We start from the raw sequence: 26,230 nt of genomic DNA, 5'->3' as shown, positions 1-26,230 counted from the left end.
CTAACTACTTTCTCAAAACGACATAAGTGGCAACGAATTGGAAGAAATGTTCTTTTTTTTTCTTAAATGGAGTTGTTTCTGCTCACCGAGCTGAACTTTTCTGCTCTCGCATGCGGCAGCTTGTTTGTTACAAGACTCCACATTGTAGCCTGATTAAAACAACAACAAAAAAAAACAAAAAACAGTATCTGAAATAACGTCTGCCCGGAAGCCTGGAACGTGCAACTTTTACGTTGGGCGTAAAAAAACGAAGCCACGTGCACCAGTGTTCCCTAGATAGCAAATAATTAAGCAAGGGAGCATTTGTGGTAGGTACATCCTTCATTGAAAAAAAATCCTGAATATTTTGCAACAATGTTTTTTTGCGATTAGTCGTCTTATTGTGTTTCAAGTTGTGAAAAATGGGGCAGGCAACTTTTCACAGTTGTCTTCCCTGGTGTCCGCTAACATTTTGTCACGAGTTTCAGACACTCCAAAACACAATGAACATTTCTGTTTCACTGGTATTCGCCCCCCCCCTCCCCCCTCAAATACAATTAGCATATTTTGCCAGTGACTGGTCTTGTTTTTGGTCAAATATTTGCGCGTTCTGGTTGTGCTTCCTCCGCTTGTTGTAATTTGCAACTTGCAGGATGAAGAATAAAAATATTCTGATTGGACATATAATAATAATAATCCATTTCATTTATAAGCGCCTTTCAAAACTCTCAAGGTCACTTTACAGTCACAGGATACGTTTTTTTCTGTGGGTGAGCAGTGGCAGCCACATGCGCCAGAGTCCACTCAACTCGGAAGTAACTCAAATAGATAGAAAGCTCGCTAGATAGCTAGCTAATAGATAGCCAGCTAGCTAGATAGCTAATAGATAGCCAGCTAGGTAACCATCAAGATATCATTTTTAATTATATATAATAATAATCCATTTCATTTATAAGCACCTTTCAAAACTCTCAAGGTCACTTTACAGTCACAGGATAAGTTTTTTTTCTGTGGGTGGGCAGCGGCAGCCACATGCGCCAGTGTGTACTCAACCCGGAATAACTCAAATAGATAGAAAGCTAGCCAGCTAGCTCATAGATAGCCAGCTAGATAGCTAATAGACAGAACATAGCTATTTGGGCTCCATTTTGTCTCCCTTGCTCAGCTTGTTCCAGCGCGAGTTAGCAAATTGAATTCAGAGGAAGCAAACATTGTTCCACGTCTGCTGTTATTTATCGCCGATAGCTGAACGGAATTTGTTTTCTGTCTCCATAACGACTGTTCAAAGACAACTTCCATCCATCCGTGATCTGAACTTCTTAACTCCCTATTTGTTCTCTCTCAGGCGATTAGGGGTGGAGCTAGGCAAGGTGCAAGTGTACCAGGAAGCTAACAGAGGTAAAAACACGTCTTCCGAGCTAATACATTTCCACACAAACTCAATCGGGGTGATTGGACTCGTTACAACTTTATTGATAGTTCACTATCATTGACTGGCAGATGATGTGCAAAAATGGGTCCAGTCCAGTGCCAGGGTTTTTGTCATTGTCAGTCAAATTGCTGGACCCGCAGAACATTCAGTTTTAGGACGACATGAACGTTCAATTCAGCGTCAGAAACATTACATTCTCTTCTTTTGTCATAAAAAAAGAGTTAATTCCTAAGTTATGTTTCTGGAGTTATCTGAGCTTGAAATGGGGGCAGCTGTACAAAATACAACACATCCATATTGATTTATGTAGCGCTTAAACATCAGCTAAAGCTGTACCAAAGCGCTAACGTGGAAAAAAGGCAAATGCTGCCCCCCTCGCGGAAGGAAAAAAAAAAACATTGACAGAGGTCTGACCAGCGCTTTATCGGAAGAAAAAAACTAAATCCGACCAAATTCGGGAATGGTGTTCCACGTCACGCTTTTCAATTCCCGAATAAATTCCGGGAATGGCAGCGAATGAGTTAATGAATATTAATAATGAGTATTTCTTAAAATTTGAAGTCAAGAAGAACAATTTATGGTTGGACAATTTGAGATTTTTGCTTCAGACTCGAGCAAGCTTGATGGAATTTCACACATTTGATTTGCTTTTGCGGACCGAATAAAATGATGCGGCGGACCAGATCTGGCCCCCGGGCCTTAGCTTTGAGATCTATGCTTGGATGGGCCATTTCTCAAGAAATACTTCACTCTATTATTTGACTTTTTTGGTCACATTTTTCATACTTTAAAATACTAGTTCCATGGAAAGACCGCAGACTCCCGAAAGGCATTTGAAGGCCTTGCTCTTATCTCCTTCCCGTGTTCCTTCTTTGTTATTCCCACAGAAACACGAGTCCAAATCCAGGAGTCGGTGCGAGGGAAGGACGTCTTTGTCATTCAGACCGTGTCCAAGTAGGAACCGAGTCCGCCGTGAAATCCGGTCGTGAAAAACGCTAAATGTTGCTTGCCCCTTTTTTGTTCCCTCTGGAGCAGAGATGTGAACACCACCATTATGGAGATGCTGATCCTGGTGTACGCCTGCAGGACGTCGTGCGCTAAAAGCATCACGGGCGTCCTTCCTTACTTCCCTTACAGTAAACAGTGCAAGATGAGAAAGAGAGGCTCCATCGTCTCCAAGTTGATCGCCTCCATGATGTGCAAAGCAGGTCCGTCGCATGCTTTTGCTTTTTTGTTTTGCTACGCTATCCCAACGGCGGCGTGATGAGTCATGGCGTTGTGTAGGTCTCACCCACCTGATCACCATGGACCTTCATCAGAAGGAGATTCAAGGCTTTTTCAATATCCCCGTCGACAACCTGCGAGCGTCGCCTTTCTTGTTGCAGTACATCCAAGAAGAGGTAAAACGCCATTAGCAAAGTCTAGCTAGGTCTCTTTCTATTCAGCTAACTGGCTAATCCCTTATATCACAGGTGTCCAAGTCAAGGCCCAGGGGCCAAATCTGGTCCGCCGCATCATTTTATTCGGCCCGCAAAAGCAAATCAAAGTGCCATGATGCTAATAAAATCCAAACCAAAGATTTCACATTGAGCTATCTATCTATCTGAATCAGAATCATCTTTATTGCCAAGTCTGTAGAACACACAAGGAATTTGTCCGCAGTAGAACACGCTGCACTAGTATCATCTATCTATCCATCAGCTAGCTGGATAGCTTTTCTCTCTATTTGAGTTATTCCGGGTTTGTTGGCTATCTATTAGCTATCTGCTAGATGGCTAGCTAGCCTTCTGTCTATTGACTTCCGGGTTGAGTGAACGGGTGAGCAGCGGTATATAATAATAAATTTAATTTCTAAGCGCCTTTCAAAACAGGATCATTTTTCTGCGGGTGAGCAGCGGCAGCCAGATTCCTCATAGTCCATCTGCTGAGTAGGAATATCGTACCTTTTACTGCAGCTTAGTAGCGGATCTTCCCTTCATCTCGTTGACCTTGGTGACCTCCGGGCGAGGTCATTGGTGCCCTTAAACAATCACTTGAAAATCTGCCATGGGGCAGTCGTGTTGAAGACCGTCTGCGACACCAGAAACAAAACAAAATGAGTCAAAACGTTGTTGTTTTTTTAATGCTAACTTTTTTGTTCTCTTCTGTCTGCCTGCCTGATTTTTTTTTCCCCCCAAAATTTGCCCTTCCAGATCCCCGACTACAGGAATGCTGTGATTGTGGCCAAATCGCCGGCTTCTGCCAAAAGGTCGGTTCATCTCTTGTCAAGCGCTCACACTCAAACCGCCATCCGTGTCGAAATCCACTCGCCGCTGAACGCCAAATCCTTTTTTTGAACATTTCGTGGCAGAAACGAAATCCTGTCGCGCGTGACTCATTTTGCTCCAAAGTTAGCACAATTTCAGCATTTCAAGGCTTTTTTTCAGTGATACCTCAGCTTATGAACTTAATCGGTTCCCAGTCAGACTGTGTAAGTTCTCGTGGCGAGCCTTGAAATCATCAATGGATGACGAACTTCCAGGTTGCCTCTCGACGATATCCGAGTGAAGTTGCCGTGCTTTCTCTGCGATCATTTCAAGTTTACAGATTGCTTGTGCGGGTTATATGTGGAGCCTGATTGATGAGATATTTTAACCTTGCAGTCTACACTCTGCCTTTGAACTATCCATAAAGTTGAAACGAGTCCACATTTCACTGTGTTTTCTCTCCGTCGTCTGGCTATCTCTTTTTATTTGCAGCTCTGTGTTTCTGTCAGCGTTCGTAAGCCGAGGTCTCACCGAAAGATTTTCGTCTCCTCCCGGCGATTTAGGGCCCAATCGTTTGCCGAGCGCCTCCGTCTCGGAATCGCCGTGATCCACGGCGAAGCTCAGGACGCCGAGTCGGACCAGGTGGACGGCCGCCACTCGCCGCCCACCGTCAAGACCGCCGGAGCCATCCATCCCAGCATGGAGATCCCACGTAATGACCATCCGGGAGGCGCCACTCTGTCGGGGGGAAATGGTGAAAAGGAAGTTAGTTCTTCATTGTTTCTTTGTCACAGTGTTGATTCCCAAGGAGAAGCCCCCCATCACCGTGGTGGGAGACGTCGGCGGGCGCATCGCCATCATAGTGGTAAGAAAGAAACGGGACGCGGCCGGCTTTAAAAAAGGGGGCGGGGTCTTGACCGCCGCCTCCTCCTCCCGCAGGATGACATCATCGACGACGTGGACAGCTTCGTGGCGGCGGCGGAGACGCTGAAGGAACGGGGAGCCTACAAGATCTTCATCATGGCCACGCACGGCATCCTCTCCTGCGACGCGCCGCGGTTCATCGAGGAGTCCGCCATCGACGAGGTGCGTCCGTTGGACGAGCGGCCATCTTTTGCCTCGTCAAAGTCGGCTTGATTGTCAAATATCAGTGTCTGAAATAACATCTGCCCGGACGCCTGGGGCGTGCAACTTTTACGGCGGGCGGACTCACACATAGAACAAAGAACATATTAGCTAGCTAGCTAGCTAGCTGTCTAGCTCGCTACCTAGCTATTTGAGTCAGGAAACATATTGGCATAAAGCACAGCCATCTGCTGGTCAACTGTGGGATAGCACTTGTAGACAAACAGCATTTGCATTGCTTTTCGCTGACTTCTTCCCTGAACCGAAGGTGGTGGTGACCAACACGATACCTCACGAACTGCAGAAGCTCCAGTGCCCCAAGATCAAGACGGTGGACATCAGCATGATCTTGTCCGAGGCCATCCGACGCATCCACAACGGCGAGTCCATGTCCTATCTTTTCCGCAACATCGGCGTGGACGACTGAACCATTCCAACACACACACACACACACACACACACACACACTGTTCCACGCCATTTGCCTTGTCAGACCTCAAAGTGTGTGTCGTGTTCATCAAATGAGGCACACGTGAGTCCGGCGGTTGCGATTACGCAGTCGCTCACCGTCATCCGTGATGACGTCATCACCCCGCCCGCCACTCGCCCGTCCGTCCACCCAACGTCCATCAGTCAGGGCGGATGTTGTCATCAATCAGGTTTTCAGCAAGTCGTTTGGCCACTTCCTGTTGCTTTTTTATTTATTTTTGTTATTTTATTGTACAAGCTACTGATGCGTCCTTCCAGCTGGATCGAATTGTGTGTTGTTGCCGCCATTTCAACTGGGGTCAAATCTGCTACTTGCTAAATATAAACTGGAATAAATAGACCTGTTTTTTTTAAATTTATTTTGTAGTTTTTTTTTTCGGGTAGCTTTCTCTGATGCTCTAGAAGCCATGCACGAATTGACCAATGGAACCCTTTTTTTTGCCATTATCTACTCAATCACCTCCTTGCGTTTGATGATCTGCAATGTCACCAAGTTCTCAAAACGGTGGATGTCAAAGCTCGTCGCTGATAATCTGGCAAAGGCTCATTGATGCATTGATCGCCCGCCACGATCAGATACCTCAGGAGTTCATCAACGCGACGTGGACGTCTAACATCTTATTTGATTTTTTTCTTGACTGCTCACTTTGACAGACGAGCTCCCAAAATTTTTTGTATTTATTGTCAGCACTAACTGATTAAACGGGAAAATAAAGACCACTTGTCTTTGCTTAGTTCATATCCATCTCCCTATTAATCTAGTTAGCTAAGTAGCTAGCTAACTAGTTATCTGTCAAATCTATCAGCTAGCGAGCTATTTGAGCTAGCTAGCTATCAGGTAGCTATAGATTTGACAGCTAGCTAGCAAGCTGTCAAAGCTATATCAGCCAGCTAGCCATTTTATCTATCTAGCTATTGATCCATCTGTCCAGCAAGCTGTCAAATCTATATCAGCTACCTAGCTATTTTATCTAGCTAGCTAGCTGTCAAATCTATCAGCTATCTCACAATTTTTATCTAGCAAGCTAGGTATCAGGTATTTATAGATTTGCCAGCTGGCAAATCTATGTCAGCTAGCTAGCTATTTTATCTATCTAGCTATCGATCCATCTATCTATTCAGCAAGCTGTCAAATCTATCAGCTAGGTATCAGGTAGCAATCGATTTGACAGCAGCTAGCTATCAATCCATCTATCTATCCAGCAAGCTGTCAAATCTATATTAGCTAGCTACTTTATCTATATCCATATCGATCGAGCTAGCTAGCGGTCAAATCTATCAATCAGCGAGCTATTGTATCTAGCTAGCTAGCTATCACCTAGCTAGCTGTCAAATTATATCAGCTAGCTATTTCATCTATATATCTACATCATTTCATCACCTAGCTATCTGTCAAATCTATCTATCACAAACACGAATGACAGAAAAGCGCATTGTTTGTGTTGTTGTAGTCCAACACGTTTATTGGAATGCTGATAAGGTGTCAGTTCCGACAACCGCGGCGACACCCGCTACCGAACGCACGCTTTGTTTGGCACCGTAACACTCGTAACTAGCATTCATTCGGCTAACGACATGGCACCCCTCTTATTCCGTCAATTTGTTCTAAGCCATGCGTGGGGGGGGGGGACATTTGGGTAAAGAAGCACGCTGACAACAATGTAGCGTTTAGCTGCGTTTCTAAACTTTGTTTACATCTGCTCAGGTTGGTCCCGATCGCGCGACAAAATTTTCCAGTTTTACTTCCTTCCACCCTGAGTATTGACACGACATATTGAAGCAGACGTGGGGGATGTTGTGAAAGGATGTGACGATGGAAAGAATCTTCGGAAGGATTTCGCCGTACTTTCGGAATGCGATGCGCAAAAAGCTTCCCGCATCATTAAAGCTATACAAAAACAACAAGGCAAAAAAGGAGCTAACAAGGCAAATCAACTGCAACCTTTCGCTAAAGTCAGTGGCAACTTCAAATCTACTCAAGAAGCACAAGTGCAGCGATAGATTTAAAAAATGTATTTTTCTACATACACACAACAAATATCTGTTAACAGTAATTGTGATACGCTATCTCTGCACCCATACAGGAAATGACTTGATACTCCAAATACAAAAGATGAGCTCAGAAGCCATCTGGGGCTGACAAAATTAACGCAATCGCTAATGCTAGCACTGTCAGAACACTTTGTCGAACTAAATACAGTGATACCTCGGCTTACGAATTTAATTGGTTCCCAGAAAGTGTGTGTAAGGCGAAAAGTTAGTCTGCCAAACATTTATTTCCCATAAGAAACCATTAATATGAGAATAATCCATTCCCAGGTCCCCATAAAGCATAATTTTCGACCAAATAAGTCTTAAAACGACACAAAATATACCTTATTTTTATGTACAATAAATATGCTATTGGATTGTAATGAAAGAAATAAACTGTACTGGATAATAAAGTGGTTTTATTGACCTTTGTGATAGTCGATGTAGTTGCCTCTTGATGATATCCGAGTGAAGTTGCTGTGCTTTCTGGGCAATCATGCCCTCACTCACTGTCCCCTGTTAGCTGCATTTTGTTCATCCAAATCAACAGAAGTTTTTCAACCTCTTCTCTTGCCCGAGACCATTTCTTAGACAACACAGAAACACCCTTAGCCACACGTAGCAATGGTGGACTTAGCATACTGGTACTGGGACGTTAAGTCACGCAAACGCACACCTCGTTGGTGTTTTTTGATGATCTTCTGCTCGACCGTAATTTTCTTTAATGTCTTTTTAGGCTTAACACTAGCCTGTGGCGGGGTCTTTTTTGGTCCCATAATAGCAAAAGAACTCCACTCGAAAACAAACCACATCTGCACTCAAAGAAAGTGGGTGTGGAAAACTAGTCCGCCAGACATCGTGGCTGCGTGGTTTGGTTGTTCCGCCGAAAACTAGTTCGCATGCCCAGATTATATTCTCATGAATTTTATGTTCGTAAGGCGAAAAGTTTGTCAGCTAAAGCGTTCGTAAACCGAGGTGTCACTGTACTCCAAATACAAAAAGATGAGCTCGGGAGCCATCTGGGGGCCGACAAAATTAACTCCATCGCTAATCCTAGCACTGTTTGAACACTTTGTCGAACTAAATACAAGTAACATCCGATTTACGACCAGCTCGATTTACGACCATGACCTCCAGACCCTATTTTGTAATCTTTTTAATTCTATTCCTAGCACCGCAACACGCTAGCAGGCTGCAACGCGTACAACAATTTTGGCCAGCCAGCATGTCACATACTCGCACAGCAATCGACGGTGTAATGGCACCAGAGGGGGCGGAGTTTGCATGTCATTTAGCCTCCGAGTCTCTCTTCAACATTTTGAATGGATTTCGACTTACGACGGTTTGGTCGGAACGGAACTCGCTCGTCAGTTGGATGTTACCTGTACTAGAAATCCCATCAAACCGGAACGTCGTTGGCGACCAAACGTTCAGCCGTGGGTCGGGGGGGCTCAAATTTTAGTTACAAAACAAACACACTTTTGTACGAAACCTGAACATCTTGAAAACGAGCTGTCAAGCCCCGCCCTCTGCTAGTTATTCTCAAGTTTGTCTGACGACTTGTTTAAAACACTGAAAAACAAAGACGGTACCGTTTTGTCATATTTCTGATGTGTTTGATGACGCGCCAAAAAACGTTTTGTTTTTTTAATTCCAGCATCCAAGTCGTCGCTAAATTTAACACGTAAAGGACAACCGACACCTGCGGACAAGTTGAATCCATCATTTGTAAAATGACTTCTACTTAGCGCATTTGACAAAGATTCCAGCGCATATAGCTTGTGCGCCATCTTATGCATTTTCTGGGACGCTACGTTGAAGTCCAGACGGCTCAAATAACAACGGAAGGACTTCTTTCATCGATGGCAAACATTGATGCTTTCCTCTTCAGAACTATTTGAATCATATTCATATCTATTAGCGATCTAGCTAGTTTTTATCTATTTGAGTTACTTCCAGGTTGAGTGAACGCTGGCGCGTGTGGCTGCCGCTGCTCACCCACAGAAAAAAACGTATCGTGTGACTGTAAAGTGACCTTGAAAGTTTTGAAAGGCGCTTCGAAATGAAATGTATTATTATTATAACTGAATGAGTAACAAGAAAGCATCTTTTTCCGAATCTGAACTCTTTGAAGCCATTGTTTTGATTCTGGAGCAAGGCAGTTTGTGAAGGAGTATCATGACGTGATGTCACGAACAAGAGGGCGGGACCTTCTGAATCTCCCCAGTTTCCGAGCTCATTTTGTGGCAGTTTTGGGACACTTGAAGTCATTTTCATTGGTGTTTTTGCATTTGACTCAAAATATCATCCTGCGTATTTTGGCTATTTTAGATGCGATCAAACGTTTTTCTGATGTCAGTTAGGACACCAAAAAAAAAAAAAAAATGGTGTCGGTTGTCCTTTAAAGTCAAGAATATTTACAAACCAGGACGTCGTCACGTCACGCTGCCATCGTGAAAATGCTAACGTTTACCTGATTGCTGTTGGCTAGACAAGCTGAAAACAATTCAGTGTCGTCCGCTTGAAGGCGTCTTTGACCTTCGACCCTCATCGCTTTTGCTCCACGGTTGGTACTCGTTCGACTTGTCTTTCCGCCCCCCGCGGAGTCGAAGTCCCCCATCGCTTTGGAAAAGCACTTCCTGCGCGTGGGACGCCAAAATAAATCCTCTGGAAACAAAGCGCCAGGAGGCCTCGTCCGCCTTCCTGGTGGAGCGCCGAGACCGCCGCCGGGAGGACGCGCAAGGAAAATTGCGGGCGTCACACAAAGTGCATTCTGGGATTGGTGAGAGGCCACGACTTCCCAAAGCGTCCGTCTGCTTCCCGGACGGCGATCTAGGAGGGCTTGGGGGGCTTCAGGGCATCCACTTGGATCTCCAGGTCGCTAATCTAAGGAAGAAACAGATTGGATCGGATTAGCTTTAACATCTCCTGTGATACGTAAATCCGCTTCAATTCCAAGCAGCGGCCGGTTCACATATGCATTGGTGGTGACGCTACTTTTTTCTTATTGATGAAAGATGAACGTGAACAAAGTGGGAACACGACGACGACGACGGTGAAGCATCGCTTCCGACGCTCTCTCGCACACACTCACTCTCACATACTTTCACACACAACTACACACAGACAGACAGACAACACTACATCACCTAATAAAGTTGCTGTACCTTTTGGTGCAAGTTTTGCGCCTCTTCTTGATGCGAGGCCTCGCCGTCTTCCTCGGCTTGTCGTTGATCCGCCTCCTTTTTCAGGTACTCGAGTTCCCTACGAGGCGCACGCGCAAACAAACACGGCCGCGTCAACGTCATCTTGCCGTCGGGCCGTTACTTCTTCTTTTCCGCTCTTACTTTTGCTGATATTCTTTGATCATCCTCTTGGCTTTGCTGTATTTCCTCTCTAGGGTTTGGTACTGGGCCTGAGTTTCCTTCAGATGCTCATCCACTGCCTAAAAAAATGTTTACAAAGGGCTTTTTGGGTGCCTAGAGGTTTCCATCAATGCTTATTGCTTGTTTTGGTCAAATTCAACTTATTTCTGTGACTTCTATGTCACCAATAGCCTGTATACAGTGAGACCTCAGCTTACAAACTTAATTGGTTCCCAGAAAGTGTGTAAAAGGTGAAAAGGTCGTCTTCCAAGCATTTATTTCCCATAAGAAACCATTAAAATGAGAATAAAACATAATTTTCTACTCAATAAGCCCGAAAACGACAAACAACATACCTTATTTTATGTATAATAAATGTGCTGTTGTATTGTAATGAAAGAAATAAACTGTACAGTGTAATAAAGTCATTTTATTGACCTTTGTGATGGTCGTTGATGTCGTTGCCACTTGATGATATCCGAGTGAAGTTGCTGTGCTTTCTGGGCAATCATACCCTCACTCACACTGTCCTGTGCTCACTGCTTTTCGTTGATCCAACTCAACAGAAGTTTTTCAACCTCTTCTATTGCCTGAGACCGTTGCTTAGACAACACAGAAGCACCCTTAGCCACAAGTAGCAATGGTCGACTTAGCATTCTGGTACTGGGACGCTAAGTCACACAAACGCACACCTCGTTGGTGTTTTTCGATTATCTCCTCCTTCTAATCAATTGTAATTTTCTTTAGTGTCTCCTTTGTCTTAACACTAGCCTGTGGTGGGGTCTTTTTCGGTCCCATAACAACAAAAGTACATAAAAGTAAAATACTCGATAACAATCCATGTCTGCACTCAAAGAAAGGGGGTGTGGACAACTAGTCCGCCAGCCACCGTGTGGTTTGGTTCGTCCACCGAAAACTAGTTTGTATGCCAATATTATATTCCCGCTAATGTAATGTTTGTAAAGCGAAAGCGTTGGTAAGCTGAGGTATCACTGTACCTTTGCAACGGTTCCGTCTTACCTTACACAAAGTTTGGGCCTCCGTCCAATAACCCTCCAGTTTTTCCATCCTCTCTTTACTGTCCCGGATGCTTTGTTCCAGCTGCGAGCGTTCCATTCGCCATCGCAACTTATCCTGCTCTGCGTGAGCTAACTGAAAGTGGGGCGCAAAACATGAAGCCAAGATGGCGTCTCCAACGCAACGCAAGGACGCAAATGGAATCTCACCTTCCTCTTCAGCAGCTGAATTTCGGCCTGGGTGACGGCGTGTTTGATTTGAAGCTGCAAGTAGACACCAGACCAGCGGCTTTAAACGCGCGTTAGCGGTTAGCGACGACGCAAAAGGATCACCGCTTTAAAAAAAAAAATTATGATCAGGTTGACGTGATATTCCAATGTGTCCAGTCCAGTCCAGTGCCAGGGTTTTTGTCATTGTCACTCCAATTCCAGGGCCAACAGAAGATTGACTTTTAGGACTACGTCAACATTCAATGCAGCGTAAGAAACATTAGATTCTCTTCTTTTGTCATAAAAAAAGAGTTTATTCCTAAGTTATCTGAGCTTGAAATGGGGGCAGCATGGACAAAAGGTAAATGCTGATTTTCACCTATTGCGGTGGGGTTCTGGGCCCCATCAACAGCGATAAACGGGGGATTACTGTATTTGGTATTAATAATACATAGCTAATAATATTAGCGAATAGACACCAAATAGCTAGCAAATAATAATAATACATTTCATTTATAAGTTAGCGCCTTTCAAAACTCAGGTCACTTTTCAGTCACAGTATCAGTTTTTTCCTGTGGGTGAGCAGCGGCAGCCACACGCGCCAGCGTTCACTCAACCCGGAATAACTCAAATAGAGAATGTTAGCTAGATAGCTAATAGCTAGTTAATACATCGCTAGATAGGTATCTAATAGCTAGCTAGCTAAATAGATAGCTAATAGTTAGCCAGCTAGTTAGTTAAATAGTTAATAAATAGCAAAGATTTAATGACTGTCTTTTGTGTTGTCTCACATTGTTTTTTGTTGTTTTGACTTCAAGATGGTGCCGTAAGAGTGCCTTTGCAGCAGCTCCTGTATTTTGTTTTTCTACTTCTTCCTTTCCTTTCGCTTGCATATTACTGTAAATTGACCCCCTTACAGGATATTCCTGTTTTTTTCACACACAAAAAAACTAAAACTGGAAATAGCTTGAAAAGGAGCGCTGATGCATCTGTGGAACGGCCACCGCTTGGAATTGAAGCGGATTTACGTCGGACGGGAGATGTGAGACCATCTCTATTTGTCAATAGATATAGAATATAGAATAGCGATAGCTTTGTGTTTGCTTTCATTATTTAGCTTGCACATTTCATCATGACGTCCCATGACGTTTTTCTACTTCTTCCTTCCCTTTCCTCACTTTTGCCGCTGCGAAATGTCATTTTCTCCACTGCGACACTAATAAAGGCTAATTCAATCAAAAAAAAAGACATTTATTGAATGCTGATTTGCTTTGACTTTACTGCTCTGGACTCTCCTGACTGCACGTCTTTGGTTGCGATGCGACATCTATTCAACTTCCTCCTTCCTCTTGAAGAGCAGACGGATTCTACGATTGGGGAGTCATTTTACATCATTTGAGGAAGAAAAAAAAAACACCCAAAAAAAAAAGTGCTCGTTTTGTACCTCCTTGAATTTGTGGGTCAACTTCTCGGGGTCCTGCTCGACGGGCGACAGCGATTCTTGGTGTTCCGCCAGGTCGAAAACCTCGATGGAATTTGGGAACACGGGACTCATCTCCTCGTCCTCGTCCTCGTCCGTGGCGTATTCGCCCGTCTAGGAGACATTTTGTCCGCAAAGGAGTGAGGTTAGAATGGCAACTGCCGCTTGATTTTCTTCGAAATAATTTGAGTGGACCTCGAGTGACCACTAGGTGGCGATAATGGACTGCGTGCAAGAATACTGAGCCCACATTGCCTTCAACTCGAGCCCGTCAAACGTCATTCTACCACTTTTAACGTCACAAAAAAACTCCCACAAATAATAATAATAATAATACATTTAATTTTTAAGCGCCTTTCAAAACTCTCAAGGTTACTTTACAGTCACGGGATATTTTTTTTATGCAGGTGAGATAGCCAATAAATCGCCAGATAGCCAACAGCGAGCCAGCTAATAGCTAGCTAATGGACAGCAAATAAATAGTGAATAGATAACCAGATAGCCAACAGCTAGCCAGCTAACAGCCAGCCAGCTAGCTAATAGATAAATAATAATACATTACATTTACAAGCACCTTTCAAAACTCTCAAGGACACTTTACAGTTGAATATTTTTTTTCTGCGCGTAAGATAGCTAATAAATCGACAGATAGCCAACAGCGAGCCAGCTAGACAGGTAACCAGCTAGCTAATGGATAGCTCATAAAGAGCTAATAGATGGCCAGATAGCCAACAGCGAGCCAGCTTACAGCCAGTCAGCTAATAGCTAGCTAGCTAATGGATACCAAATAAATAGCAAATAGATAACCAGATCGCCAATCGCTAGCCAGCTCGCGAATGGATAGCTAATAGATAGCCAACAGCTAGACAGCTATCAGCTAGCTAGCTGATGGATAGGTAAAAATAGCTAGGCAGCTAGCCAAGAGCTAGCCAGCTAAGTAGAACGTGGCTGTGTTTGGTCCGACCTGGTCGTCGTCGTCCATGTAGCGCTTGTATCGCTGCTCCATCATCTCTCGCTGCCATTTTTCCTGCTCCAGAGTTTGTCGGATGAGCTGAGCAACTTCGCTCTGCTCGCCGGGCTTCTCCCGACCAATCACAAATCTGAAACGGCAGCAAAGGCCACGTACGTACGTCAGGCAAACGCGGGCGGACGGACGGACGGACGTGTCCGTGCAAGAAAGTGACAAAGAAAGAAAGAAAGATCAATACTTGACGCTTCCCGACGTGTTGCGGAGGACGGAGGCGGCAAAACTCTGAGTCACGCCCACCAGGCTCGTCCCGTCAACTTCCACAATCAAGTCGTTCACTTGGACCCTAACGCAAACAAACATCAAGGCAGCCATACGAAGAAAAAAACAAACGCTAAACAAAATAAAGTAAAAAAATATATTCAAATTACAATCTGAAATAAAATTAAATATAACAAAATAAATGACAAAAGATACAAAATTAAAAAAAAAAATCAAATAAAAATTAAATTAAGAAAGTTTTCAAATTACAATTTAAAATAAAATTAAATATAAAAAATACATTACAAAAGATTCAAAGTAAACAAAAAACTCACATTAAAACTTCAGTAAAATATAAAAAGTAAAAATTGAAAATCTAAAAAAATAAACAAAAAAAAAAATCACATTAAAATCTAAAATAGAATAAAATGAAGTATAAAAAATAAAATATAAAAACAAACAAAAAATTCACATTAAAATCTAAAATAGAATAAAATGAAGTATAAAAAATAAACACAACAACTCTAATTAAAATGTAAAATAAAATAAAAATACATAAAAAATGTAAACTTCCATTTAAAATTTAATTAAATTAAGTATAAAAAATAGAATACAAAAACATAAAATTAAAATGTAAAATAAAGTAGATTATATAAAATGAAATCTAAAAAAATAAATTGTCAACCTTTAAAATAAACCAAAAAGAAATCTAATTAATATTTCAAATAAAATAAAATTTACTTAACTAAAAAAAAAATACATTATGCATTTTACAACCAGTCAGTAATTTTTTTCTTAACTTTTTCTATGTCACCGTGCGCGCGCATGCGTGCCATTGAGATCCTCCAAGCCTTCCTTTTACCTGCCATCTCGCTGTGCTGCGCCACCTTCGGTGACCGTCTTGACGAAGATTCCCAACTTTTCCAGACCCATATCGGCTCCCGCACCCATTCCGATGATACTGATTCCCAGACCGTCGCTGTCTGAAAGACACAAACACGGCATCATTGTCTGCTTTCATTTGGAAATTCATTTGTTTTTTGTTTTGATTCCCTCGTGGCTTGGGGGCGCGATTGCTAGTTCAATTCCATCAGAACCACAATTACAACCCTAACGAGGCTAATCTCCGCTCACTTTAATCTCCTAATGGGATCATCGAGTCGCTGGCCGAACGACGACGGATCCGCGTTTAGCCACTAAATCCGCTACCGAGCGAAAGGATCTCATTCATGAAATCGTCTATTTTCAAAGATGCTAAAAAAAAAATACACAATAAAAAAAACCTCCGCTGACGAACGCTTCAGATCACGAACATTACATTCGCGACAAGATAATCTTGGCACACAAACTAGTTTTCGGCGGACGAACCAAACCACACGGTCGAACAGCGCCACAGTGGATGACGGACAAGTTTATCACCCCCTTTCTTTGAGTGCAGATGTGGTTTGTTATCGAGTGGAGTAGTTTTGCTATTATGGGACCGAAAAAGACCCCGTCACAGGCTAGCTTTAAGCCGAAGAAGACATTAAAGAAAATTACAATAGCGCAGAGGGAGATCAATGAAAAAACACCAACGAGGTGTGCGTTTGTGTGACTTAGCGTACCAGTACGCTAAGTCCAACATTGCTACCATCCTTAAGAACAAGGAAGCTATTAAACCATCAACTACCATCACAAAGGTCAATAAAATGACTTTATTACACAGTAGTTTATTTCTTTAATTACAATACCATAGCACATTTATTATACATAAAATAAGGTATAGTTTGTGTAATTTCAAGGCTTATATAGTCGAAAATTATGTTTTATTAGGCACCTGGGAACAGATTATTCTCGTTTTAATGGTTTCTTATGGGAAATAAATGTTTGGAAGAGGAACTTTTCGCCTCACACACATTTTCTGGGAACTAATTATGCTTGTGAGCTGAAGTATCACTGTACATTTGAAGAAAACAAAAAGGTCTTATCACCGAGAAAGCACAGCAACTTCACTGGGATATCATCAAGAGGCAACATCAACGACCATCACAAAGGTCAATAAAACCACTTTAATATACAGTAGTTTATTTCTTTCATTACAATCCAATAGCACATTTATTATACATAAAATAAGGTATGTTTTGTGTAGTTTTAAGGCTTATTTAGTCGGAAATTAGGTTTTATTAGGGACCAGGGAACAGATTATTTTTATTTTTATGGTTTCCTATGGGAAATTAATATTTGGAAGACACACTTTTTGCCTCACACACACTTTCTGGGAACCAATGATGTTCGTGAGCTGAGTTATCAGTGTATGTTGATATTTATTGTAGCGTGTTCACCTTTCTCCAGCTCGACGGGAAACAGATCCAACTTGTCGACTCTCTTCTCCAGCTCATACTCTGCCGAGGCCGCCATGGGGTCCACGTCATCGTTCCGCCGGTCGTAGTCTTCGTTGCAGTAGGTGGTGAATACCTACAGATGGGGGTCAACGTTTGTTTAGGATCTCAAGCCTTTGACAGGTGACCTTTGACCTCACAGCACCCGCTCATCATGAACATGTGACGTGCAGCCAGCCAATCGTATGGCAGCATTTGAGCCGATTTTGTGCCATTCTTAACTCCTCCCACCGGCTGCCGAAAAAGGCCAAGAGCATCCGTCTTCCCGATGACCGTCTCCATCATCAGGTGGCTCGGTTTCCTTGGCAACCTTTGCCTGGTGCCATTTTGGCAAGGGTGTCTCTCTCCCTCTCTCTCTCCCCCCATCTGTCTCCCTGTCCCTGTTTGTCTGTCTGATAGACATGCTAATATGTTGGTCATAGACACAGCGATGATACGTGGGATACATAATTCATCACATTGAGAGTTTTGAAAGGGGTTTATAAAATGAAATGTATGATTATTGTAATAATTCATCACATGGCGACACAAATACGGTTGGAGTGCAGGATGGTTCAACGGCTTCCTGTTGCGGCGTTTCCTTCCCGTTGAGTAACTTTGTCGTAGTGCGGATGTGCGTCGGCGCAACCCACGTTTGCAGGCGTAATGAGGCGTCAGCGTTGGCCCTGCCCGCCAACACGGACTCATCGGGTCAGCCATGTTTCCATGGTGACAGCCAAAAACAAAACAAAAAAATCAACAAACAAGCTGAATTTAAAAAAAGAAGAAGATACAGTGATACCTCAGCTTACTAACGCTTTAGCTTACAAAGTTTTCGCTTTATGAACATTAAATTCGCAAGAACATAATCTTGGCATACGAACGAGTTTTCGGGAAACACATGGAGTGCCACAATGGCTGGCGGACTAGTTTTCAGCACCCCCTTTCTTTGAGTGCAGACGTGGTTTGTTATCAAGTGGAGTACTTTTGCTATTATGGGAGCGAAAAAGACCAAAGAAGACACAAAAGAAAATGACGGTCGAGCAGAAGAAGGAGATCAGAAGAAGGAGATCCAACAAGGTGTGCGTTTGTGTGACTTAGTGTCCCAGTACCAGTATGCTAAGTCGGCCATTGCTATGTGTGGATAAGGGTGTTTCTGTGTTGTCTAAGCAACGGCCTCAGGCAATAGAAGAGGCTGAAAAACTTCTGTTGATTTGGATTAACAAAAAGCAAAGGACAGTGTGAGTGAGGGTATTATCGCCGAGAAAGCATGGCAACTTCACTCGGATATCATCAAGAGGCAACTACATCAACGACCATCACAAAGGTCAATAAAACCCCTTTATTATACAGTAGTTTATTTCTTTCATTACAATACAATAGCACATTTATTATACATAAAATAAGGTTGAGTTTTAAGTACGTTTAAGGCTTATTTAGTAGAAAAATGATGTTTTATGAGGACCTGGGAACGGATTATTCTCGTTTTAATGGTTTCTTATGGGAAATGCATGTTTGGAAGATGAACTTTTTGCCTTACACACACCAATTAAGTTTGTGAGCTGAGGTATCACTGTACACGCAAAAACGAAGACAAGGCATAGTAGCAAGAAAAACTTGGCCTCGTATTCACGTGGAAGACGAGACCGAGTGAACCATCAACCATTTTAATGTCTGGCCAAATACAGCAAATTTTCCGTTGGCAAATTTCAACCTCTCCAAATGACGAATTGGAAGTGAGCAGGTCGAGATCTAGCGCGTACGTACGTACGTGCGTGCTAGCACGTGCGTTCCGGTTAAAAAAACAAACACGGGCAAGCCCAGCCGCATTCCAACTGCCGTTCTCACACTCACAATCGGCGGCCTTGTTGGCCATTCAGCACACGTCAACGCAAGCGCCGTCGAGTTGGGGCCACAAACAGGGAGGCGCTCTGGAGAGTGCGCAATCATTTCAGATTTGAGGGACTGAAACTAGAAATAATGCGGATGTGGAAGTGTCGCCGCTAGGAATTGAAGTGGATTTACGTGAGATGGGAGACCATCTCGCTTTTAGTCAATGGATGCTACAGCTCTGTGTTTGCTTTAAACATTTAGCTTGTAGCAGACATGCACATTGCACCATGACGCCCCTGATCCACTGGTGAAAAGGACGCTTTGATCCTGTCCTCTATCGTCTAAAACTGCTTCATACGACAAAGAGGGTGCGGAAACTGCTTTAGATGGCGCCGCGGCGAGTGGCTGCCTTTACAGCAGCTCCTATACAGATAACATCCGACTTACGACCAACTTTAATTCTGCGCTCGGCACTGCAACGCGCTAGCAGGCCCAGTGCAGGTGTGGTTTGTTATCGTGTGGAGTACTTTTGCTATTTTGGTACAGAAAAAAAAAATAATAATCATAATAATTGTCATTTATAAGCGGCTTTCAAAACTCTCAAGGTCACTTTACAGTCATAGGATAAGTTTTTCTGCGGGTGAGCAGTGGCAGCCACGTGCACCTCAAACGGGAATAACTCAAATAGATCAAGTTAGCCTGCTAGCTAATAGATAACTAATAGATAGCTAGCTAGCTAGTTAGATGGATAATCGCTAGCAAATAGATAGCTAGCTAGGTAGCCAGCATCGGTGACCCCGTTCAACCGGGAATAACTCAAATAGATCAAGTTAGCTAGCTAATAGATAACTAATAGCTAGCTAGCGAGCGAGTTAGTCAGCTAATCGATAGCAAATATTTGACTGAGAAGCTGCAAACTGACCTTGATGGGCTCGGTGCTGAATCGAATCTTTCGATTGGCTCCTTGGGGTTCCTCCTCCTGGGGAAGACCTTGGATTTCGGTGCAGCTGCTTTCGGGGTGGTATTCTTCGTCCTCCTCTTCGTCATCGTCGTCCAATTGGCTGCCAGCGGAGTCGTCTTCGCCGCCGAGGCCGCTGTAGGCGCTCACGTCCACCAGGTCCCCTTCCGAGTAGTCCTCCTTCCTGGAGACGTCCTCCTCGTCCTCATCTCGCTCGACTTCCGCCACTTCCAAAGCCGGCGGCTCCTTCTCGCCGTTTTCAAGCGAAGCGTGGACGTCGGCTTGAACCAACCTGCCGCCGGCCTCCACGTCCCCCCGACAGCAATCCTGTTCCGCCGCCGCCAGAGGCTCCGCCCCCGAGACGGCCACGCACCCGGTACTGGACCCCCTGTCCTCCGTCAGCGCCGGCTGACATTCCGAATCGGCTTTGGCCTCCGCCCGAGACGGGGACGTGTCGTCCGAGTGCCGATCCCCCGAAAGTTGCAATCGTTCCTCCGCGCCGTCCGCGTGGTGCGGCGGGGGCGGATCCGCGGGCTCCGCCCCCGTCGCCGGGTTTTCAGCGCTTCCCGGTACGACGTCTTCGTCCTCCTGACTCGCAGGGGGGGCTTTCACCTGCCGGCGAGTCAGACAAACGTCACCTTAGACTCCCTTCTTTCATCGGAAAAAAAACCCCCAAAAAAACAGTTAATTCCTAAATTATATGGGGCTGGAGTTATCTGGGCTTGAAATGAGGGCGGCCATACAAAATACAAGACATCCATATCGATTCCTATAGCGCTTTAACAACGGCTGTAGCTAACATGGACAAAAGGCAAATCCTGCCCCCTCGTGGTAGGGAAAAGCATTGCCAGAGGTCTGACCAGCGCTTGATCGGCACCCCCGCAAAAAAGAAACCCCAAATTAATTCAAGAATGGCATGCGTGCAAGTGGCTAAAATACACTTGGCAGCTCCAGCTGTTGTGAAAGCGCTGGAGAAATCAAAATGTATTGTATTGTAATTATTATTCTCATTCAAAATTTGTTTCATGTACAATCCATCGATGGCTCTGGCAAAATACTAATAATACGTACTACAAATACTAAAAATATTAAAAATACAATACTAAAAATAAAAGTAATACTAATAACAGCAATAGTAATAATACTAATACAGTAAAGTCTCGTTATATCGATATGGGATATATCGATAGTCCCGGTTATATCGATATTTTTTCGGACTCCCTTGAATATCGATATAACAAGACTTTACTGTACTAACAATATTATTAATACTAATACTAATCCTCCTAGTAATAGGGTAATGTCCTTACGTGGGTCCTCGCAGGCCCCGATTTGGCGGGAAGTTTTGGCTTGGGCGCCGGGGCGGGTCTGGAGCGCCGGTTGGGGAGGTCGAGGTTGTTGTGGACGTCCGCCTTCTCAAAAACTGCGCTGAGTTGGCTGACGGTGGGGCTGACGGCCTCGGCGGGCCCAAAAGCGGCGGCGGGAACGGGAGCGGGAAGAGGCGGCTCGTCCAAGCGGTCCAAAGCTTCGGTGGAGCCATTAAAGCGAGCCACCACGTCCAAGCGGCTGTCTTGGAAACCCGAAGCTCGCTCCTTTTTCAGCAAAATCCTGTTGGTAGCAGCTTGTTTCTCCTGAAGGGGGCAGCAAAAACACGACATCATCTCACATGCGCATTTACCGTATTTTCCGGAGTTAAAGGTGCACCCCCAATGAATGGTCAAGTTTAATAACAAATACAAAATAATGTGGCGGCTCAATATGACTTCTTATAAGGCGCACCGACCGGTGTCATCAGAATCAGAATCAGAATCAGAATACCTTTATTCGTCCCACAATGGGGAAATTTGCTTTTCAAGAAAATAAAGATTGCTTTGGGTACACCTTCCACACCGCAAAATACAGTCGTAGTCGTGTTCTGCTCCTTTTCAGGTCCTTGAGGTCGTCGTTAAGGTCGACGTCAAATCAAAGGAAAACGATGGGCATTTCTGACCTGGAGCGTCCGTTGTTCAAACATCCTCCTGGTTTCCTGAAGTTTGGACAATCCCGAGCAAGCGGCGCCCTCGCCGTCCGTTTTGCTGTCGAAACGATTGACCCTCTCCGAAACGCCGCCCCCCAGTTTCAGCAGGGCGCCGTGGTCCACGTTCTCGTTCAGGCTCGAAGCCCTCGGTAGGGACAGTTTGACTTCTTGCTCGGTTCCTGACAGTCATAGGACGCTTAGTTTCTTCAAATATCAGAAAAATAATGTGTACAGATGCTCCTCAACTTACAAACAAGATACGCTCCGAACGCTCGTTCGTAAGTTGCTTCAGTGCTATATGTTGAATGGAATAAATGTTTAAGTCTTATATAAATATGTTTAAGGTTTATATAAGTTTTAGATAAGTATGTATAAGTGACCTCAACAAAGGTATGGAATTGTACAACTGGAGAGAATACTACATGTGCTACGGCAAAAATATTGGAATGTCCCATTGTTTGTAACTCGAATGGGAGCTTCTGTATATCACTTAGCAAAAAACATTGACTAAAATGTATGCTCTATATAGAGATATGTACATTTACAACTGGAGAGAATACTACATATGGTACTACAAAAGTGTTGGTATGTCCCATTGTTTGTAAGTTGAATGTTCATATGTAGGGGAGCATCTGTTTTTGACTTACCAATCACTTTGGCACCGCCGTCTTCCTCATCCCCCGGCGACTGCATCTGCATGAACATATTCTTGATGCGGTGAACGTTTGACCCGTAGCGCCGACCTCTCCCGTTTGGCCGAGGGAGGGGCGGCGGTTTGGAGGCGGGGTCATAGCCGCCATTGAGGTGATCGGCGGCTTTCTTGAGCGCCGCCAGCCCGGCCTCGTACGCGTTTCGATGCGGCGAGGCGCTTCGCACGTTGGAGCCTCCGCCGCCGCCGGCGTTTTCCGGCGCGGCCGAGGCGGCTTCCGTTTTCATCATGGTGGACGATTTAAAGGGGCGCCGACGAAGATCGGGTTAACGGCGATGGAGGCGGCAACATGGCCGTGCAACGTGAGCTGTGAGGCGGAAAGACAAGAGAAACTTGAATGAACGACGGCGGCTTTCCATTCCTTCAGTCGCCGTTGTTGCCTTCGTTCAACATATTTGCGCTAGTATTGGTTATCAAGGCTGAATCGGTTATTGATCGGGATCAGGATTTCCGAGGATGGTTGCTCCCGTTACGTTTCGGTAACAGCCACCCTCCTCCACCCCCAAAAGATTTCCAAAATGTTCCAATTCTTCCTCGTCGCATTCAACATTACAAATTATGCTCAAAAATCAGTGTTTAGGGCTGGCTGATCAACGCAGCAGCGATGTCAACAATATTATGACAAATTTTAAAAAATCATATCGCTCTCTAATCTAATGCATTGATGATGTCATAAAAACATCAAACCAAATATATCCTTGATTAAAAGCTGGTGTGAAATAGGGGAAAGTAGAATAAATAACAACTCTGAATGGAATAATAATAACAATAATCATCATCATCAATTTCATTTATACGCGCCTTTCAAAACTCTCAAGGTCACTTTACAGCCAGAGGTTAAGGTTTTCTGTGGGTGAGCAGCAGCAGCCACACGCGCCAGCGTTCACTCAACCCCGAAGTAACTCAGATAGAAAGCTAGCTAGCTAATAGATAGCTAATAGATAGCCATTAGATAGCTATTAGATTGCTAGCTCGATAGATAATAGATAGCTAGCTAGATAGCTCGCCAGCCAGCTAGACAGCTTATAGATAGCTAATAGATAGCAAATAGACATTTAGATAGCTAGCTAGCTAGATAATAGATAGATAGTTAGCTAGCTAGATAAATAGCCAGCCATCTAGACAGCTAATAGATAGCTATTAGATAGCCATTAGATAGCTCGCCAAATAGCCATTAGATAGCTAGCCAAATAGCTCGCTATATAGCCAATAGACGTTTGTCCATGTTAGCGATTTGTTACATTTTCAGCTGTTTTTTCAGCACTTTTTTTGTATAGACACCCCCCATTTCAAGCTTAGATAATTCCAGACCCATATAATTTAGGAATTTACTTTTTTTCTGATGAAAGAAGACAATCTATTCTATGTTTTTTTACGCTGCATTGAATGTTTATGTAGTCCTGAAAGTCAATATTCTGTGGGTCCTGGAATTGGAGTGACAATGACAAAAAAAAACCTGGCAATGGAGTGGACACCTTTTTGCACACCGTCTGGCAGTCAATGAGTTAATAAAAATAATAACAATAATTAAAAAAAAAAAATCAATCACACACGCTCTACTAATTTCTGTAAACGATATCCTTGATATTTTTTGCTTTGGCCACCCTCGAGCTTGGGGCTCACATGCGAACACGAATCTTGTGATCCTGCCGTGACAAAGCAGAAGCTTCTCATACAAAGATCACGTGAACTTTTCGTGGGCGCGCACGGAAAAGAGCAAGCGTCAGCAAAATAACTTTTTAAATGTCCAAAAACGACAACTGTGGAACGACCGCTTTCTTTTGGTTTGAGGTCAGGTGGTCAAGACGGCATGAAAGCGGCCAAGTTGCGAATGTGCAAACATTTATTTCCCATGAGAAACCATTAAAATGAGAATAATCCTTTCCCGGGTCCCCATAAAAAATAATTTTCTACTAAATAAGCCTTGAAACTACACAAAATATACCAATAAACTATACTGGATAATAAAGTGGTTTTATTGACCTTTGTGATGGTTGTTGATATAGTTGCCTCTTGATGATATCAGAGTGAAGTTGCTGTGCTTTCTCGGTGATAATACCCTCACTCACACTGTCCCACGCTAGTTTCTTCACATAATCCAAATCAAGAGAAGTTTTTCAACACAGAAACACCCTTAGCCACCCATGGCCTTGGTCTTCAGCACTTGCTGTACCCTCTCTGTGACATGAAGCAGTTCTAGATGAAAGAGGGGAGGATTTGTTTGTTTATATATATTTATGTATTTATTTATCGGTTTGTTTATTCATTCTAATAATGAAAGAACTTCCGGGTTGAGTGAACGCTGGCGCATGTGTGCCACTGCTCACCCACAGAAAAAAATATCCTGTGACTGTAAAGCGACCTAGATAGTTTTGAAATGCGCTTAAATGAAATGTATTATTATTATTATTATTATCAAAGCATCCTTTTCAGCAGTGGATCAGGGACGTCATGGTGGAATGTGCACGTATTACAAGCTAAATGTTGAAAGCAAACACGCAGCCAGCTGTAGCATCCATTGATGAAAAGAGATTGTCTCACATCTCCTGTCACACATAAATCCGCTTCAATTCTAAGCCGCGACAGTTCCACATAGCATCAGCTAATTTCTCAAAATAAGAAGTAAAAAGTATTGGGAGTATCGGCGCAGTTTCGATTTTACGTGTCAGACTTTGTCTTTTTTTTCTCACCGATGTCAACACTTGAATCGGTTTTACCTGAGGTTTGTTTTGTTTTTAGCCCGAGGGGACAAGCCGAGTACATCTGCATTGCTAGCTAAGCACGGTCGACGTGTTGTTTTGCCACCTCTCGTGTCGTCTTCACTCACCCCGCGTGTGTATAATTAAAGGGGTGCGGGGGCTGCAATCATCGGTTTCAGTCACCCGACGTCAATTCACAGTAAATCGACGAAAGCAAACGCGCCCGCCGTGCCTCAGAAGCCCCTTCCTGTACCATTTGGTTGTTTTGCCATTCTGCCACCGGGGCAGGCATGACCATGACAACGACTTTGACATCGCAGCGAACACAAGACACATTGTGGCAACACAATGCCTACATCTATTCGAATTCCGCGCACAAGTGCAGGAAACGCGGAGGCCCAGACGGCCTCGAGCAAAAAAAAAAAAATTAAAAAAAATAAGAGCTTCCCCCCTCCGGCAGAGGCATACCGAACGTCTGGCGGCGTTGGCATGGCGAACTTTCAGGTTTTGGGCGACCACCCGGCTGTCGGCGTCTATCGTACACGTCGGGGTTTTAAATCACACCCCCCTACACGTTGGTCTGGTGGTTTTGTGCCCGATTTATTGTTGAACGCATCCCCAATCGACGAGTCCATCTAAAGAACGGAGCATCCCTAAATGCGAGGCGCGAAGACAAAACAAAAGAGGTCGGCCAGCCCGAGACAAAGCACCTGGCGGGTGGCACGTTCGGTATCCACGCACAGCGACACAAACGGTGGGCGCCGGCACCGGTTTAGGAACCCGCAGGCGGGCTTAAAGGAGAGCCAGGCCCCGCTGGGTGGCTTGGAGAACCGCGTCGCTTCCTTCCTTTCTTCTTCCCTCGACGAGAGAGCACAAACCCCGAAAGCGTCCGACAAGCCTCGCTCGGTTCGCCGTACCTTAACATGCGGTTCTCTTGGGTAGAATTCAGTCCATCGTCCGTTTCGTGCCGCCGCCGCCGCGTCCTCTTGCTGGCGAAACAGATCGAGTGGCGGATTTCTGCTGCTCCTCCTTCTTCTTCTCCGCCTCCTCGTCTCG

The 26,230-nt window shown here is 44.2% G+C and overlaps 2 protein-coding genes across 3 annotated transcripts in view; one reads left to right on the top strand and one right to left on the bottom strand.

Moving 5' to 3' along the window:
* LOC148885082 (phosphoribosyl pyrophosphate synthase-associated protein 2) overlaps positions 1–5,988 on the top strand; it is a 10,249-nt gene extending 4,261 nt beyond the window's left edge. The window contains exons 3-11 of the mRNA XM_089018026.1: positions 1,325–1,377; positions 2,299–2,365; positions 2,447–2,619; positions 2,696–2,811; positions 3,604–3,659; positions 4,221–4,369; positions 4,452–4,522; positions 4,597–4,743; positions 5,051–5,988. Of these exons, the coding sequence (XP_088874152.1) occupies positions 1,325–1,377; positions 2,299–2,365; positions 2,447–2,619; positions 2,696–2,811; positions 3,604–3,659; positions 4,221–4,369; positions 4,452–4,522; positions 4,597–4,743; positions 5,051–5,209 (991 nt within the window). The 3' untranslated portion in view covers positions 5,210–5,988. The remainder of the gene's footprint in view (positions 1–1,324; positions 1,378–2,298; positions 2,366–2,446; positions 2,620–2,695; positions 2,812–3,603; positions 3,660–4,220; positions 4,370–4,451; positions 4,523–4,596; positions 4,744–5,050) is intronic.
* LOC148885081 (neurabin-2-like) lies at positions 5,077–26,230 on the bottom strand. 2 transcript variants are annotated; one of them, XR_016117993.1, is made up of 16 exons: positions 26,092–26,230; positions 22,414–22,782; positions 21,740–21,945; positions 21,060–21,380; positions 19,714–20,361; positions 16,923–17,055; positions 15,464–15,584; positions 14,582–14,686; positions 14,338–14,473; positions 13,338–13,487; positions 11,894–11,947; positions 11,688–11,819; positions 10,650–10,747; positions 10,470–10,566; positions 9,776–10,188; positions 5,077–5,205 (listed from the first exon to the last, which is right to left on the bottom strand). XR_016117993.1 is itself a non-coding variant. In XM_089018025.1 (15 exons), the coding sequence occupies exons 2-15, from the start codon at positions 22,703–22,705 to the stop codon at positions 10,135–10,137; spliced, it is 2,547 nt and encodes an 848-aa protein (XP_088874151.1). In that variant the 5' UTR covers positions 22,706–22,782; positions 26,092–26,230; the 3' UTR covers positions 6,703–10,134. The 2 variants fall into 2 exon arrangements, 1 of the variants encoding a protein (XP_088874151.1); XM_089018025.1 differs by lacking the exon at positions 5,077–5,205 and having other exon boundaries at positions 6,703–10,188.

This window comes from Hippocampus bargibanti, linkage group LG17, assembly GCF_051943395.1.
Source record: "Hippocampus bargibanti isolate YZ-2025 linkage group LG17, ASM5194339v1, whole genome shotgun sequence".
NCBI lineage: Eukaryota > Metazoa > Chordata > Actinopteri > Syngnathiformes > Syngnathidae > Hippocampus > Hippocampus bargibanti.
Note: the sequence above shows the minus strand (reverse complement) of the source record. Positions and strands in the feature narration are given on the sequence as shown.